Source organism: Drosophila sulfurigaster, chromosome X (genome assembly GCF_023558435.1).
Source record: "Drosophila sulfurigaster albostrigata strain 15112-1811.04 chromosome X, ASM2355843v2, whole genome shotgun sequence".
NCBI classification, from domain to species: domain Eukaryota; kingdom Metazoa; phylum Arthropoda; class Insecta; order Diptera; family Drosophilidae; genus Drosophila; species Drosophila sulfurigaster.
Window position 1 is genome coordinate 30,241,070 of NC_084885.1, and position 17,682 is coordinate 30,258,751.

Here is a 17,682-nt window from a genome sequence, read left to right on the forward strand (position 1 = left end):
GCGGTTTGAATATGTTCCACTCTGCAATGCTGGCTAATGCTTACAATATTTGGTACATAACTTAATCTTATTATTAATAATATAATAATGGGAAGTAATGCATTAGATCGTCCAGAAAATAAATTTTTGGTCTTTAAAAACCAATGCATTACATTATACACAAATGTAATGAGTTCCGCTTTACAATGCTGGAAAATGTTTAGAATATCTAGTACGTAACTTGGAATGCAAAAGAAAACCTACCTAGAATTAAGAATTTCCAATTCATCACTCACTTTTCTACACATTGTATAGAGCAACAAAGCAACTGACTAATCTCTCTATTGACACTTGTTTAATCTAACCCTTAAACCATCGGTAATATGCGCATGTTAAGTGTCTCTTGACCTATCCATTAACTTTTATGAATCATTTTGTACACAATAATAAAACCTTTTCTTTCTAAGAAATTAAAAACATACACAGTATTTTTTTTGCATTATTTATTTTGGCACTTGTTTGTTTATTATAATTTTTACCCGCTACCCATAGAGTAGAAGGGCATTACAACTTTGTGCCAGCAGGAAATGTATGTAACAGGTAGAAGGAGGCATCTCCGACCCTATAAAGTATGTATATTGTTGATCAGCGTCAACAGCCGAGACAATCTAGCCATGTCCGTCAGTCTGTCCGTCTGTCCGTATGAACACCTAGATCTCAGAGACTATAAGAGATAGAGCTATAATTTTTGTCCGACAGCATTTGTTATGTTGCACGCAGATCAAGTTTGTTTCAAATGGGATAGTAAAGAGATAGTAACGCTGTCGCGGACTTATAAACTGCTCCTGCGACTGCTGCTGCTGGAGTTGCGGATCTGCCGAGCGGCCACGCAGCGCTGTCCCCTGCCGCTGCACTATGGTCCCAAATCCCGATTTGGTGGCATAAGGTCCAACATTTCATGGAAGAAAATCTGAATTTTTTTTTTATATATTTAAACTAGATACCCTAGATAGAAAGTATCAATAAATATTTTTGTCAAAAATGCAACTTTGCAATTTTTACAGATGTTTAAAGTCAGGTGATTGAGCAGCTGATTTTTGTGACAAAATTGGCGGGAAATTTTTAATAACTTTGAGCGCTTGGCAAATCTAAGCTAAACAATATTTTTCTATTATTTAAAATGGATATTGAAGTTGGAGGTATGTAAATTACGAATAATAAACACAGTTTGTGTGGTAATTTGTTTAACGTTATATATTTGTACTGTTTTGTGTTGTCCAAGGAAATCAAAAAGCTGACAAAAGTGTTCGTCTTCTGTAGAGGAAAAAAAGGTGTTCTGCGTATTTGTGCGTTGTTTAATGTATGTGAAACAATAGTAGACACTTTATATTAAATTTTAATAATAGTTTGGTTTGCGGCTTTTTGCGGCTTTTCCGATGCTTTAATTATTTAGATGTGCTTGAATTCTGTCACGCCACGTTGCTGGACGTGTGGATGGACAGCGGGCGCCACTCTTCCGCGCTGGTTGAACTTGTATTTGGTCAAATAGATGAATGTACACTGAGTGACGACAAAAAAGAGAGCAATAAATTAAAAAAAAAATTTAAATAAAATTTCACGTATACGTCATGATGTCTATATGGGCATTGGAGTAGACGTGGTCAAACTTACTTGTTTGCTTAAATATTTAGAGTGGTCTATTAATGAAGTATGCCAAGTTTCAGCTCGATAGATGCAATATTCGATTTTATGCCACCAAATCGGGATTTGGGACCATAGTGCGCTGTCGGGACCGGTGCAATGGCGGCGACGGCAGGCGGATAGCTGGGTGGTGCGATTTACCACATAATCAACCTGTGGCGAGGAGCTTCGACTGCGACTGCGCGGTGGCGGCAAATAATCCGGCGGTGGTTCCAACTGTGCTCCCGTTGTGGACGGTCCCACAACCTTTAAGCCATGCTGCAGCTGCACATAGCTTTCGTTCGCTGTGGCTGCCACCACATCGCCCGCTGCGTTGCGTCGAATGGTCTCCTGGAGATCCTCACGAAATGCCTGCGACGAAAAGTGATTGACATTCGAGGCGGGTTCCTGACGTTCCGCCCAGTTCGAGATGCCCTGATAGAACTTCCCGCCTCGTCCCGCCAACCCGGGATCCTTCAGATACTTCCGATCGAGGGTACTAGGCAAGCGTTCCCTTTCGCGTTCTCGCTCTCTATCGCGCTCCCTCTCCCGCTCCCGATCGCGTTCCCTTTCGCGCTCCCGTTCTCGTTCGGCGCTGCGTGGCAAAGTGTGGGTGAGCGGCACAGTTGCATTGTGACCGCCCACTGGCAGTTGACTCTGCGACTTGATCGTCACATTGAAGTAGCTCTTCTTCGTGGGCTCCACATCCGCGTCCACGTCCCGCGTTGCCTCGTCGTCGCGGGAATCGTTCGATGCTGTCGACTCGCTGCCAAAGTGCGACTCCAGCCATTTCATGGTCTCACCCTTGCGCGTCTCCTCCTCGCGATCAAAGTCCAGGGGTCGCTTGGTCAGCGCATCTTTGCGATCCGCCAGCAGTGCCACCTCTGTCGAAAGAAGATACCCTATTAATATTTGTCCAAAAGATTTTGAGTACTTTTCTGTTTTGCGACCTGCTTGGATTTTTCGAGTTCCTCGAACATACTTGCGGACTTCTCTCTCTTCGGACTCTTCGTCATTCCTCGGACTTTTCGACCTCTTCGGACTTTACGCCCCCTTCGGACCTTTCGCCCTTCTCCAGTGTTGGTTTGTTTAAAAAAGAGCAACGCAAAATGGAGCGCATCCCAGCGCAAAAATATAACGTAAACTTAACGGCCATATTAATCGAATATTTATTTATCTTTATTCTTGGACGCTGTGGCTTGTTGTGTGGCAAGTGAAGACATCAACAAATGGGTAAGTCTATTGAACGGAATTTCAAGGAACAGGGTCAACACGGTGGAGACTGCAAAGCCAATAACTGTGTACGCAATCGAAATGATGGACTGCAACGAAACAAGAGAAAAAACGTTATGTTACGTGACTGATTTTAACGTAACCGCTTACGGTTTGCGTTGTACTTACCCAAAGACTAAAATCGGAAGGCAGTAAATAGCTAAAACCATAATTAAAACACATAATAAGCAACGGATGAATCAGGTAAAACGTAAACGTCAATTTGCCTAAGAACTGAAAACAATTTGCTTGCAGCAATTGCTTTCCCCACCGAATGACGAAAGAACAACGTTCAGTGCTAAAGTTGGCCAAAATCAAATGTAACGTAATCAGCGAAATGATGAGACGCATCATTATGATGCCGGCAGCAATGAGCTGCTTATTTTGATCATTCGCCTCCAGTTGCATTTGCCAAATTACCCACAACACGGCTGCGGCAGCCAAGGATTTCACTAGACGCCCCGAAAAGACCAAGTCAAGCGGTGTCTTTCCATCACGCATCCCATTGACGTGGGCATGGGCATAGACGGCGCCGACGGCATATGTCTGCAAACGCACAAACGAATTAAAGTAGAAATGGTCGTTCATCTCCCGAGAGAGAAGTTCGAAGCGCATTTGAATGGTCATCGTGAGGACCAAGGCAATCGTATACACCAGATTGGCCACCAGTATGCCGACAACCAGACGACGCACCAGCTTCGGACGATGTACATACAAATGAAGCAGGAGCATGGCGAGCACATGGAACTGCATTTCGCAGGCCAGCGACCAAGTCCAATTGGCGCACATGTAATGGGTGCTGAACAGATTCTGGATGAGCAACACATTCTGCCACCAGTCCTGGGCACAGTAGTCATCCAGTGGTACATGGACGTGCAGCAGCGACACCTCACGGTAGTAGCTAATGGCAACGGTCACCAGAAGCATGAGCACAATCTGCATGGGCATCAGACGCAAGTAGCGCTGCAGCAAGGACTTGAGGTAGGCGATCAGATTGCTGGACAGCGGCTGCTCGGCCAAGCGCTGCAGCTGGGGGCGATTGCTGAGAAAGTTGGACACAGTGAGGAAGCCACTAAAAGGAAAGAGAAGAGAACTTAAACGAGTGGAAAAAGTAGAGGAAGCGGAAGCTCACCTGATAGTGAAGAACATCTCGACCATGCCCGGCACATAGGAATGATGCAGCCAAAGGCTCGTAATGGCCTTGAGTGTGCCCGCCGTGTGATTAACCGATAACGAGTACCACGTCACATGGAGTATCAACAGCGAGATGGCACCCACCACACGCAGCCCATTGATGACGGCAATCTCTTTGCTGCTGTCGGACAAACGCTGCCAATTGCTGGGCACATGAAAGCAGTCGAGCACACGACTCGAGCCCTTGGGCAGCACATTGCTGAGCAGCGTCAGCAGCAGCACCAGCGAGAAGAGAGTGATGAGCAATCGAAAGGCGCGACTCTCAAGGAAGCGACCCACAAATTGTGGTTGCTTTGTGTACACCAACTGAGGCTGCAGCTCCATGTACTGATGCTCCAACGGTTGCACCGCGAGTGTCTGGCGCAACAGCTGTTCCAGCTCGTAGCGTTCACAGCTCTGCGGCACACAGAGTCCGATGTGCATCAGCGTCAGAGGTCTGTGTAGGAAACGGAGCTTGAAACGCGTTGTGGCATTGACATAAGCCACGCGATAGTCGAAGCCAAAGGGCGCCAGACTGTCCAGCAGATGTTGCTGCTTCGATGTGTAATACCTGAGCACAAGCTGATTGACCGCTTGGCAGGTGACGCGGCTGCCTAAAAAGTGTGCGTCGCCCATCAATATGTTGGCATACCCGCTGCCCGATGCATCGAAGGCTGCAGGAAGAGTTGTTAGAGTGGATTCGAATTTGGTGGAAAGTTTTCTTTACCCTTGAGCGCCCAGGCTTCGTGTCGCTGCCAGGCTGCGTGCAGCGCCAGCAGCTCTTGTCCGCATCGTGTCGTTTGATTACTGGATGGACTAAGCATCAGCTGTGTGAGACCCTCCAGCAGCGAACTGGTTGCAAAGCTGGAGTCCAGTGCTTGGGCCAGCACAGGCAGCAACAGCAGCAGCTTCAACATCTTTTATAAGTTGAGAAAACTAGAGTTTATAAGCAGATAGATATAAGACGATTTAGATATAGACAAGTCAGTCCGTTTTGTATGAAGAGTAAGCAAGCGGAGATCCGCCGATTTAGATATAGCTAAGTATGTCTCTTCTTATAAACAGATGTGAGAAACTGTTAAAGCTACATTTAATGCAATCTGCTAACGAAACATTCCAAAATCTTGTGAACAAGTCAAGTATGAATAGACGTCAAGGGAAATATAATATGAAGAGATTTACTACTATATTACCAAAACCTCTTCTATGTGTTTTCCACTTCCGAGTATAAGACTTTTTAGTAGTACGATTTATACTTTCGTATATAAGAGTTTGTAGTATCTTATTACTAATATCCTATTTGTAAAAACTCCTTTGTATAAACTGTATACTACTAAAATCTCTTATATACGGTAGTATAAGTCTTCTCCTATCGTATAAGGTTCAGTAATAATCTCTAATCTCTTCATAATAAAAGATCAGGGATGTATAAAGATTTCAAGTCTTATATTGGCTTATGTTTAAATTCCAATTAGCACAGTGTAATAAAAATAAGAACGGATTAAACACACACTTTGATAAGTCCAGTCTTTTAAAGCAAAGGTCACAAAAATTTTTCTTTTAATTTTCAAAATTGACGTTGGAATCCGTAGAATTGAAAATTCGAGTTCGGTTTTTACCTTTAGCTTTACACAGTTTGATACACTTGACGGACTTTTTGACTAGAATTCGCCTCTAACTTTTGAGACAGCCGTGAACTACTCGCGTTGAACTTCGGATCGAACTGTTTATTCGTTGGAACTGCCGATCTAATTATAGGTATTTAATCCACTTCTAAAATTAAAGTCGTCGGTCGAACAGAGGTAATTTTAGACTAAAATAATTATTATTACACCCGAAATCTTGTTTGCACGATAAAAGCCGCATCGCACAGTTGAATTTGGCAGTGGTAACTAGTCATGCAACATGCGAACCCATCTTATTATTAATATTCTAAGTATGGCAACCAGCTTATCAACTAAATATGCAAACGGGTTTGACCACATAAAACACATGGCTTAAAGGGTTTATTAGGCTTGACTAGACTAGTATAGGAAATGGAATGGAAAAGAAAATCAGCATACTACTTTATATGCACATAGAATTAATAATTGCCAATTCATCACTCACTTTGCTACACATTGTATACAGCAACAAAGCAACTGACTAATTTCTCAATTTAAAATTGTTTAATCGATCCCTTAAACAGTTGTCAATATGCGCATGTTAAGTGTCTCTTGACCTATCTATTAACATAATTTAAATGAATCATTTTGTACTCAGTAATAAAACCTTTTCATTCTAAGAAATGAAAAACAATTACAGTATTTTTTTTTGCATTATTTATTTTGGCACTTTATGTTGTTTGTTTATTATAATTTTTGTAATTGGAATTGGTTGTATTATTAAGCAAATTATTATTAAATGTGTAAATTATGTTTGTTTTACTCCTTGTTTGTTTTGGTTTTTTCCCATTTTTGAAATTTTACATATATATATAAATATATATAGTAGATATAAGTACATATTAGGTTTGTAGTAGGTAAGTAGGGGAAGGGGGAGGCGACAATTAATTCATAATTATATGCAAATTAATTAATTAGTTTCAAGTATTTAACGTTTAACTATACAACAAAAGTTACAATTAAGTTGTTACAATTAGTAAAAAAAACCAAAAAAAAAAACACATATATAGAATATGATGGAAGAAAGGGGCGTGTGTCAGGTGTGGCAGCAGAGGCAACAAAAAATAATAATAATAATAATAATGATAATCATGATGATAATAATAATGATGACGACTGCAATGCTGTTGGGTGCTTATTTTGTATCCTGGGGCCTTTCATTTTGATTTGCAGCTTGTCAAATGAAACTAAAGCCGAGAGTCGAGTAACTGCGGAGAGTTGTGGAGAGTGGAGACTGGAGAGTGGAGACTTGTGCTGCGTTTCACTTGCGATTGCGCAGCTCGATGATGGTGGCGCCAGAGCCGCGTCGCAACTGCTGTGGATGATGCTGTGGATGCTGCTGCTGCTGTTGCCGCACAATGCTCGCCGTGTCCTTGTTGAGCTCAACGGCTGGGGGAGAGCGCGAGTCCAGGGAATACTTTGCCTGCAACGCATACTTGGGTGATCGAGCGTAATCCTCCTCAACCCCGCCATGCATCACACGATAGAGATCGGGAGCCCGCATATAAAGTTGTTGCTGTTGCTCGCGCTCGCGTTTTCTGTCCTCCTGATAGAGATCCTCATCGTTGGCGGTGATTTTGCTCAGATCCTTTTGACTGCGACTGATCAGATTCACAATCGAGGGACTTTTGAGGCCACTCTTCAGTGAATTATCCTTGCCGCTGGAAAAGAGATGCGGATTCGATTTGTACGCTTCCGATTGTTGCGGTTGCTGCTGTTGGAACTGCGTTGCAGGGGGCAACTGGCGTCCGCTGCTGGCGTAGCCATTGCTATAGTTGTTCCTCGTCAGCTTCTCGATGTAAATGGGACTAGGATCGTTGCTGCCATTCATGCCGTGCACATTGAAGCTCTTGCTGCGATTCAGCACTTTGGCATAAGTCCGCGCCGGCTTAGCAGGTCCCTGAATCGCCGCATCGAGCTGTTGCTGTTGCTGCTGCTGTGACTGTTGCTGTGGTCGCATTGGAGCCGGTGCTACGCTGTAGATGCCACGATTGCTCTTCTCCAGCGTTGTGGTTTGATTGTAGCGCGGCTGTTGCTGCTGCTGCTGTCGTTGCATTTGGTGTCCCGACTCGTGCAGCTTCCTCGGCAACGTCTGAGCCGAGCGATAATCCTGTTGCGCATTCAGGTTCGGTGTGGAGCCGCTGAAGCGTTGACTGTGCTTCTGATAGCGTCCCAGCGTATGCGTTGTCGAGCTCACTGGCAACGCTCGCGACTCGTAGTAATCATCCTCATCCTCCTGCTCTCGCTCACGTTCGCGCTCTCGTTCCCTTTCGCGTTCCCTCTCCCTCTCTCGTTCCCTTTCCCGCTGTAGCTGCTGTTGCTCGTAGCGCGGCTCGAGGGAGCGTTGGCGAGCGCGTCCCTGCGCCTGAGCTGCACTCCCATGGCGCTCGTAGATGTTCTCCTTGCCATACAGCGTGCTCGAGTAGGGATCCTCACCGAGATAGTAACGCTGTCGCGGACTTATCAATTGCTCCTGCGACTGCTGCTGCTGGAGTTGCGGATCTGCCGAGCGGCCACGCAGCGCTGTCTCCTGCTTGAGCGGCTGTCGCTGTCGCTGCTGATCGCTCAACGATCCATCCGATTCGTTGCTGCTGTGACGCATCAATCCGTTCGTGCCCACACCACCGATGTGTCCGTCGATCACATTGTACTGCTGATAGGTTGTCTGATTAACCGCTGCTCCGTTGGGCGCGCCCGGTTCTCCCAACCCGCCACGATTGCCGCCTGCCGGGGATTGTTCGCGGGACTTGCTGGCCGCAGACTTCATGCGGAACTTGCGCTCAGCACTCGCCGAGCGGATTTTGCTCACCAGCTTGCGCAACGAGTTGCCAATCACCTGACCCATTTTGCTCGGTTTGCTGGCACTCAGCGTGGACAGATTCGACGTAGAGGCCGCCGTCGGTCGCATGCCATTCAACGAGGAGGCCGCTGTCGGGACCGGTGCAACGGCGGCGACGGCAGGCGGATAGCTGGAGGTGGGTGCAAAGCGTGTGCGTTGCTGTTGCTTGCGATTCAGTGTCATGGTCACACCAGACGGCGGTTCCAGCTGCGGTGCAACCGGCGGCCTGACGCGGTTTACCACATAATCCACCTGCGGCGAAGAGCTCCGACTACGACTGCGCGGTGGCGGCGAATAATCCGGCGGTGGTTCCAACTGTGCTCCCGTTGTGGACGTTCCCACAACCTTCGAGCCATGCTGCAGCTCTCCGAGCTTCTTTTCGATGGCACGTCGACGCTGCGGCACTGTGGGTCGCCCCAGATTGCTGTTGCTGCTGCTGCTCGGCGCAAACTGTTCGCTGCCCCGCTCGTAGCTCTTTCCCCGTCCCACATTGTTGTTGTTGTTATTGGACGGTGCATGGCCATTGATGATGGGATTGCTGCTGCTACGTCCGTGTCCGTGTGCATGTCCGTAGGCAACACGCTTATGCGAGGGCTCCTCAACAGCTCGCGGAGCATAAGTAGCCGCAACGGGAACGCGACCAGCTGCGGGTCCTGGGGCTGGGCCGAGTCCCAGACCCGGTATGGCATCCAAATCGTCGAGGGCATCGCGTGAGCCGCGTGTGGAACGCGCCAGGAATTGCGAGGACAAGCTCTGACGCTTCTGCTGCAGTATATCCTCACGACTCACATAGCTATCGTTCGCTGTGGCTGCCACCACATCGGGCGGAGCTCCACCTCCTCCACTCAGCTTCTTCTTCAGCCCGTTGCGACGTATGGTCTCCTGGAGATCCTCACGAAATGCCTGCGACGAAAAGTGATTGACATTCGAGGCGGGTTCCTGACGTTCCGCCCAGTTCGAGATGCCCTGATAGAACTTCCCGCCTCGTCCCGCCAACCCGGGATCCTTCAGATACTTGCGATCGAGTGTACTGGGCAAGCGTTCCCTTTCGCGTTCTCGCTCTCTATCGCGCTCCCTCTCCCGCTCCCGATCGCGTTCCCTTTCGCGCTCCCGTTCTCGTTCGGCGCTGCGTGGCAAAGTGTGGGTGAGCGGCACAGTTGCATTGTGACCGCCCACTGGCAGTTGACTCTGCGACTTGATCGTCACATTGAAGTAGCTCTTCTTCGTGGGCTCCACATCCGCGTCCACGTCCCGCGTTGCCTCGTCATCGCGGGAATCGTTCGATGCTGTCGACTCGCTGCCAAAGTGCGACTCCAGCCATTTCATGGTCTCGCCCTTGCGCGTCTCCTCCTCGCGATCAAAGTCCAGGGGTCGCTTGGTCAGCGCATCTTTGCGATCCGCCAGCAGTGCCACCTCTGTGGAAAAATGAAACCCTATTAATATTTGTCCAAAAGATTTTGAGTACTTTTCTGTTTTGCGGCCTGCTTGGATTTTTCGAGTTCCTCGAACATACTTGCGGACTTTTCTCCCTCTTCGGACTCTTCGTCATTCCTCGCACTTTTCGACCTCTTCGGACTTTTCAACCTATTCATACTTGCAGACTTTACGCTCCCTTCGGACCTTTTGCCCTCCTCGGACTTTTCGACCTCCTCTTACTTTTGGACCTCGTCTGATTTTTCCACCTCTTAAGACTTTTCAAACTCTTCATACTTTATGCCCCCTTTGGACATTTAGCCCTCCTCGGACTTTTCGAACTTTTCTACCTCTTTTGAATCTCTTCATACTTGTGACTTTAGTCCCTCTTCGGACTTTTCGTCATTACTCGCACTTTTCGACCTCTTCCGACTTTTCAACCTCTTCATACTTCCTGTAACTTTTCGACCTCCTATTACTTTTGGACCTTTTCGGATTTCACGTCTTAGGATTTTTCAACCTCTTCATACTTTACACCCCCTTCGGACTTTTTTACCTTCTCTGACATTTCGACCTGTTATTTTTCCACCTCTCCAGGCTTTTCCACAACTTAGGACTTTTCAAACTCTTCATAATTTACGCCCCTTCTCCTTCTCCACGCACTTCTCGACCTCCTTAGACTTATCTTGGGACTTTTCGACCTCCTCGGAGTTTTCGCCATCTTCGGACTTTTCAACAGCTTCAGACTTCACCACCTCCTTGGACTTTTCCACCTCTTGGGACTTTTCATCTTCTTCATACTAGCGGGCTTTTCGTCCTCTTCGAACTTTTCGACCTCCTCGCACTTTTCAACCTCCTCACACTTTTCAACCTCCTCCCACTTTTCAACACCTTCGGACTTACCCTTCTGTTGTTGCTGTTGCTGGGTGCGTCGCAGCTTGCGCATGCGATCGGAGAGACTGTCCCAGTCGCCCGGACGCTCCAGCGAGCCATCCTTGTCCATTTGCGTTGTCTCCGCCGCGTAGCGCATCTCGGTGGCCACCAGTTTGCCGTCGCTGTCTAGCAGATCGACATGCTGCTCGTCGCGTTGCTTGAAATACCTTTGGCTCGCTGTCACCGTCGCGTTTTGTGCCTTTGTGCTCAACTGTGCATTGCCCGTTGCTTCCTGTTCGTCTTCCGCTTCGTCGCCTTCAAGTATGAGCTCGTGTTCGGTGGTGCGTTTGCTCTCCGTTACCAAAGTGCCGTCCTCTTGGGCCAGACAACGTTTTTGTGTGTCCTCCGAGTCGATGGTTTTGCGCGACGCACTTGTGTTCGCCACCAACTGCGGTCCGAGCGCCACCAATTGCTGCTGACTCTCCGGGGAGCAGAGCACCGCCTCTAGATCCTTGACACCCTCGCGCACTGCCTTCACGTACGTCTGCGTAAGTGAAAAGGGAAATGGGTTAGTTGACATTTCGGTTGGCGTTACGATTCTTTAACTCTCTCTGGGGATGTTCTCGGGGAAAACAGTTTCAAGTTTAAGTTGTATAGGTTCATAGTATTCAAAAGATCTTTTAGGGGGAAGCAGTTTATGTTGAAGTTGTATAGGTTCATAATATTTAAAAGATCTTCATGGGGGTGTTCCCCCCATTGAAGTTGAAGTTGTATAGGTTTGCTCTCTGCTGCCTAGTTATATTCAGTGCTTACATAATATCCAAAAGTCTAGTTCAATCTATATTATCCTATATAAAACAGCCAAATGTCTATTAGACGGACACATTCGGTTGCAGCATTGTGGTTGGAACAACAATGTTCTCCCAAAAGAGTTAAATATGTATGAGGGTAGCATAGATAGTGTCCGCTGAATAGAGGTTCTCCACGGGAATTTTTAATTCATTACTTTGTATAATAAAGAAGCCAGAAAACTACAGTCTAGTGTATCCCATAAAATGAATATACTGAAAAATACTCATATATACTAAAGACTATGTATGGTATATCGATATACTGATACCAATTAATACGAAAAAATACCGTAGACTATATTTGGTATATCGACATACTATAACGCTAAATATATACTTTTATTAAAATACCAAAAATACTAAAATATAAGGCACGCTTTTGGTATATCGATATACTATAACGTTCACAATATACTTTCATTCAAATACTAAAATATACCGCTGGTTTTATTTGGTATATCGATATAGTGTATCGATATACTATATCGATATACTTTTAAAAATACCAAAAATACAATAACATACCGAAAATATATCGATATACTATTACGTTCAAAATATACAAACAAGCAACAAAGCAGGTACGAAAGAAACAACTTTCTTTGGGGCCGATGCTCTAAGCAGCCAGCGCCTCTTAAAAATAAGTTAGTTAGCTTATTCATTTTAATTAAAAGCTAACTGTAAACATAAGATATATTTGTAATGTTAATTACAAGTGAACTGTGAATAAATAATTTAGATAAGAAACCTTTTTTAAACTTATAAAGTTGAATTTTATCATGTGAAATTACTGTCAATAAATCACAGTAGAAATACGTTGAAATTTCTAAGAAAATGAAATGCTGAAATAAATAGATAAATTTTCGTACTTTATTGAGGAACTTCCGTCAATCTAGAGATTGAGTTATGAAGAGTTTTTGGATTACTTTCTTGGAAGAAAGCAATTGTGAAAACAAACTAAATGTTTAGCGAAATGCCAAAGGAACCACGCGCCACACAAAAGCTGTTACCTCATCTCGATGAGGCAACTGTGAAGTGAGAACTGAGAAAGAGGCAAGAAGAAGTGCTAACAGAATTCGATCTCATTCTCGTTGTCCCGTCGAGACATATGCTAATCGTATTTACCAAAGCGTGTGAGCGTTTTGTGAGTGAGTGAGTGAGTGAGTGATGGTGATCACATTGCATCATCGACATGGTCGATGCTTCTCGGTTGCAATTGCTGCAAGCTGAAAACCGTAAAAGAGTGGAAGAGACCGAGCGAGAGAGAGAGAGAGAAAGAGAGAGGTAGCTAAGCTTTGGATGGTATTCAGAGCAAGACAGAGAAGCTTCAAACTAAACCGCGTTGCGATTTCAGATTTTGCAATGGAATGCTACGAAATAACGGTAAGAATGCGACAGCAGCAGCTGAGCTGAACAAACGTTAGCTCAAGGTCAGCAGACAACTCTCGTTCCCCTTCCCTACCCTTCCCTTCTCCCCAGTGGATGACAAGCAAAATGCACGCATCGCTGGACAGGCTGAAGCTGACCAGTGGATGACCACTTGGCAGATTCCACTCGCTTATAAACACACACACACACACACACATACATATATAACTTGTTGTCGTCGCCGTCGTCATCGTGGTTGGCGACCTTGTTTAACGGTAACGCGCGTAGAAAGTGTTTTTTTTTTTTTTTTTGTTTTTGTTTTTTCGTAGCTCGAAAAACTTGAATGTCAGCCATAACAACAGCTTGAATTTTTTGTTTCACCTCCTCCACTTGCCTGCCTGACTGTCAGCCACTCCCCCGCCCCCGTCGCCGTCTCCGCCTCTCGACTTTTGGAGCAGCATCTTCGCATTGGCCACAGGCGCTCTGCTGTAAATTTGACTGCTCAATGAACGATCGATGAACACGAATTCGTTCGTAGACAAAACAAAAATAATCAAAAGCTGACAAAACAGCCATTAAAATTATAGCGACAAACATCTTAGCAGCTGACTTTGAGATATGCTGGAAATTTAGTTGAAAGACTTAGCAAATTCCCTAAATATAACAAATAAATCTCTATTATTAAATTCCCTTTTTTATTATTAACATTATTTGACTATTTATGATATAGCTAAGCTGCGTGTTGAATTGTGTAAGCTTAGCTTCGAGAATTTCTGAGTTAAATGGAACAGTTATGATTTATGTTAGGATAGTATACATTATCTTTAATATATTTATAATTTATATAGATAAAAGTATCTTTAGACCAAATTTCATAGTTCTAGCTTTTGTAGTTAATGAGCTCAATGGGATAGTTCGAATTTACTCTATGATATTAACATACTTTTAGCATATTACAAATAAATATAAATTGGAGTAACTTTATCCAAAATTTCATAGCTTTAGCTTCTGTAGTTACTGAGTTCAATGGGACAGTTAAGGTTTATTTTACGATATTATAAGTGGTCTTCAGTCTATTACAAATAAATAATCCCTAACGTAACGTCATACCAAATTTCATAGTTCTAGCTTTTGTAGTTACTGAGTTCAATAAGATAGTTAAGATTTAATCTATGATAGTATGAATAGTCTTTAACATATTAAAACTTAATATGCATTAGAGTAACTTCATGACAAATTTCAAAGCTTTCGCTTTCCTAGTTACTGAGTTCAATGGGGCAGTAAAGGTTTATATTATAATAATATAAGAAGTCTTTAATATATTATAAATAAATAATCACTAAAGAAACTTCTTCCAAAATTTCATAACTCTCGCTTTCCTAGTTACTGAGTTCAATGGGACAGTTAGGATTTATTTTATGATACAATAAATATTCAACCATTTAGTAGAGTGACTTCAAAGCTCAATAAATTTAGCATAATAATTTGACATGCTTTCAGATATTTGTGTTTCATTTAATTAAACTAGAAGTTTGAAATAGTTTTCAAGGTTTTCAAGGTCAAAAATAACTGACAATATATATTTCTTTTTTTATTATAGTTTCGAATCAGATCTTAGCACAATAGAGTTTTAAATAATATAAGAAATCTGTAGACAAAATTTGATAGCGCTAGCTTTTGTAGTTGCTGAGTTCAATGGGGAACATCTGAGCGCTATAGAAACGGATTTGTCTATTTAGCATAACAAATTCAATGGATGAACCAAGCGGAACACAGAGAAGAATAGAGTTGGTTCAACCTTTGTGCTGCTCTCTGTGATTACAGGGTATATGTGTTAAAGAGATCTTTGGCTTTACAGCAAATGTTGTTGAATCAAAGACGAAGACAAAAATAGAAAGACGGAGGCGAGAGACTGAGAGTGGGGAGAGACTTCTGCTATGACTCTGGCGCCAATGAAGATCATGATAAATGTTTATGGCTATTATTATTATTATAATCTCTGGCGTGATGACGTTGTGGATGACGCAGAGTTGTTTAGCGTGCGTGTGTGTGTGTGTGGATGTGTTTTTATTCGTTTTTTTGAGGGTATTCATTGGGTACATTGTCAAGAGATTTGTCATTGGCCAAAAATGCCAAAAACCGTTTCAATTTTTATGTATGTTTTTCTTGTCTTGTGTTTTTGTCAATAATCATTCAGTTGTTGGTCGAATGCCAACGCAAGAAAAAGCAAAAAAAAACAAAACTAACCTCAAGTTGGAGTCGAGTGTGTGTTGTATAAAGTGGAGTTAAGATCGAACTAAAAAAATCAGACACGACGCATACACACACACACACAGACAGTCTGTGGGCATAATTTTCAATTCGAGCGACGATTTTGGCCCGCTTGAAGGTATTCAAATGAATTGCTGCTGCTTGCTGTGTTTGCTGCTAGCATGCCAAGTGGCCAAAAACGAACAGAAAAGAGAAATGAGCCAAGCTGCTGATTTGTGGTTTTCGATTGTTGCCCATACCCTCTATAATCAGGGCAAATGGGCATGCACAGCGAGTGCATTTTCCACCACTTAATTATATGCAGCCAAGCTTCGAGCTCTACTTTTTCTTGCTCTGCCCAATTTGGGGCCTAATTTCCATTACACATCTTGCAATCAAGTTCTAGGTTAATTGTTCAGTTTATGCTTTACTTTGGACAACGCAATAAACACAGACACATAATCCATTAATTTGCCAGCCTTTAATTATATGTTAACATGTGTTTTCTTAGCTACTTTTATTTAAATATATTTTGCTGCTTTTGCAGACCATTAACTTTGACTCTTTCGCTGGCAAATTTGTTGGCTTGTTCATCAGTTTATTTAATTGTGTAATTAACTCTATGCCTAGTTTTTAATCATTCACTGCTGGCAGTATTAGCAGAAATTTAAATCAAATAACTTTGACTGCTTTTTGTTTATTTAAGAAATTTCAATACTTAAATTGTATTTTATTATTTTTTTATACTTTTAAGTATACGAAATAAATATGAAGTTTTGTAGCTAAAGTGTCCATAGTAGCTGAGTTCAATGGGACAGTTAAGGCGGATTTATATGATATTATAGGAACTCTTTAGTATATTACAAATAAAGAATCACTTAAGTAACTTCATCCAAAATTTCATAGCTTTAGCTTTTGTAGTTACTGAGTTCAATGGGATAGTTAAGTATCAATCTATGATATTATGTATAGGTTTTAACATATTAAAACTTAATATGCATTAGAGTAACTTCATCCCAAGTTTCATAGGTCTAGCTTTCCTAGTTTCTGAGTTCAATCGGACAGTTGAGGTTTACTTTATGATATTATAAAGGGTCTTCAATATATTACAAATAAATAGTCATTAATATATCTTCATGCCAAATTTCATAGCTCTAGCTTTTGTAGTTACTCAGTTCAATGAGATAGTTAGGATTTACATTACGATATTATAAATATCATGTGTTTTTGGCGATATTTCAATATGAAATTTCAAAAATCTAGATTGAAAATCTTGATAAAAACGATTTTTAGGTTGAAAAAATCGGAAATCAAGATTTTTATGCTAAATTTCCATTGTACGATTCAAATCTATCTTCAAGAATGTTAAGATCTGATAAAAGAATAAACTTAATTGAATAAATCATCATATAATCTTGATTCAAGATTTTATTCTTGATTCTAGCACGTTTGTTTTTTTTTTATTGTAGCTCAATTTGCAGACAAATTGAATTCGTATTTCCTAGTTACTTTTCGGTTAGAATTGGATATTCGATTTTTTAAATTCTTAAGGTATTTGCTTGTCTATCTTCAGTTGGAGTTGTGTGTTGGGCTCTGGTCAGCCACAAAAGTTACTGAATTGGCTGACGCTGGCTGGCGTTTTTGTCTTTTGTGCGTTGATATTCGCAGACCAGTTTGCCTTGGGAGTTGCTCAACCTCCAGAGAGAGAGAGAGAGAGAGAGAGAGAGCATAGCCACAGCGATCGATTATTATTTTTATCATTATTATTATTATGATTATTATTATTATTAGTGTTGTTATTGTAATTCAGTTAGTGTGTGCGACACCGTCGACGCCAACGCCAACGCAAATGCAGCTTGGGGAGCTGGACTGTGTCCAGAGACTGAGACAGACTCGAAGTCGAAGTCGAAGTCGAGATTCAGATTCAGCGGCCGGCGTGGAGTTGGCGCTGTGCTGATTGGCATTTGCTGATTAGAGTGCGACCCAAGTCAATGTGGGCACAGCTACAGCTACAGCTACAAAAAACAAGTTTCCAAGGCATCAAGTACACACACACACACACACACACGCACACACAGCGAGCTGCTTGCAGCTGGGCTGTAAGACAAGAAGTACACAAAATTCAAACTGAAATTCAAATTCGAAATTCCAACATACTATAAATGTTTTTTTTTCTGTTTCTGTTTCTGTTTTTTTTTTTTGTGGTCTCTCTTGCATAGACAAAACTCCAACTGCGCGGCACTCAGTACGTGTGTGTGTGTGTGTGTGTGCGAGAGTGTGTGGTAGTTAGGTTCATGGACCTGCTGCAGACACGCCTAGA

At 43.0% G+C, this 17,682-nt stretch overlaps 2 protein-coding genes and 2 long non-coding RNA genes across 6 annotated transcripts in view; 1 reads left to right on the forward strand and 3 right to left on the reverse strand.

Moving 5' to 3' along the window:
- Window positions 1–962: 962 nt before the first annotated feature.
- LOC133848407 (uncharacterized) lies at window positions 963–1,586 on the forward strand. 2 transcript variants are annotated; one of them, XR_009895260.1, is made up of 3 exons: window positions 963–1,178; window positions 1,262–1,339; window positions 1,386–1,491. It is a non-coding gene; the product is annotated as an uncharacterized LOC133848407 (long non-coding RNA). The 2 variants fall into 2 exon arrangements; XR_009895259.1 differs by having other exon boundaries at window positions 981–1,178; window positions 1,433–1,586.
- Window positions 1,587–2,818: 1,232 nt separating this feature from the next.
- On the reverse strand, window positions 2,819–5,036 carry LOC133847256 (nose resistant to fluoxetine protein 6-like). Its single transcript, XM_062282163.1, has 4 exons — window positions 4,832–5,036; window positions 4,064–4,778; window positions 3,061–4,003; window positions 2,819–2,981 (listed from the first exon to the last, which is right to left on the reverse strand). The coding sequence occupies exons 1-4, from the start codon at window positions 5,019–5,021 to the stop codon at window positions 2,829–2,831; spliced, it is 2,001 nt and encodes a 666-aa protein (XP_062138147.1). The 5' UTR covers window positions 5,022–5,036; the 3' UTR covers window positions 2,819–2,828.
- A 1,386-nt stretch (window positions 5,037–6,422) lies between these two features.
- The window catches only part of LOC133847618 (zinc finger CCCH domain-containing protein 13), a 41,635-nt gene continuing 30,375 nt past the window's right edge, over window positions 6,423–17,682 (reverse strand). For both annotated transcript variants that reach the window (XM_062282783.1, XM_062282782.1), the window contains 2 exons: window positions 10,924–11,437; window positions 6,423–10,022 (listed from right to left, as the gene is read on the reverse strand). In XM_062282783.1, coding sequence (XP_062138767.1) covers window positions 7,030–10,022; window positions 10,924–11,437 — 3,507 coding nt within the window. In that variant the 3' untranslated portion in view covers window positions 6,423–7,029. The remainder of the gene's footprint in view (window positions 10,023–10,923; window positions 11,438–17,682) is intronic.
- On the reverse strand, window positions 10,031–10,897 carry LOC133847620 (uncharacterized). Its single transcript, XR_009895180.1, has 3 exons — window positions 10,856–10,897; window positions 10,472–10,594; window positions 10,031–10,191 (listed from the first exon to the last, which is right to left on the reverse strand). It is a non-coding gene; the product is annotated as an uncharacterized LOC133847620 (long non-coding RNA).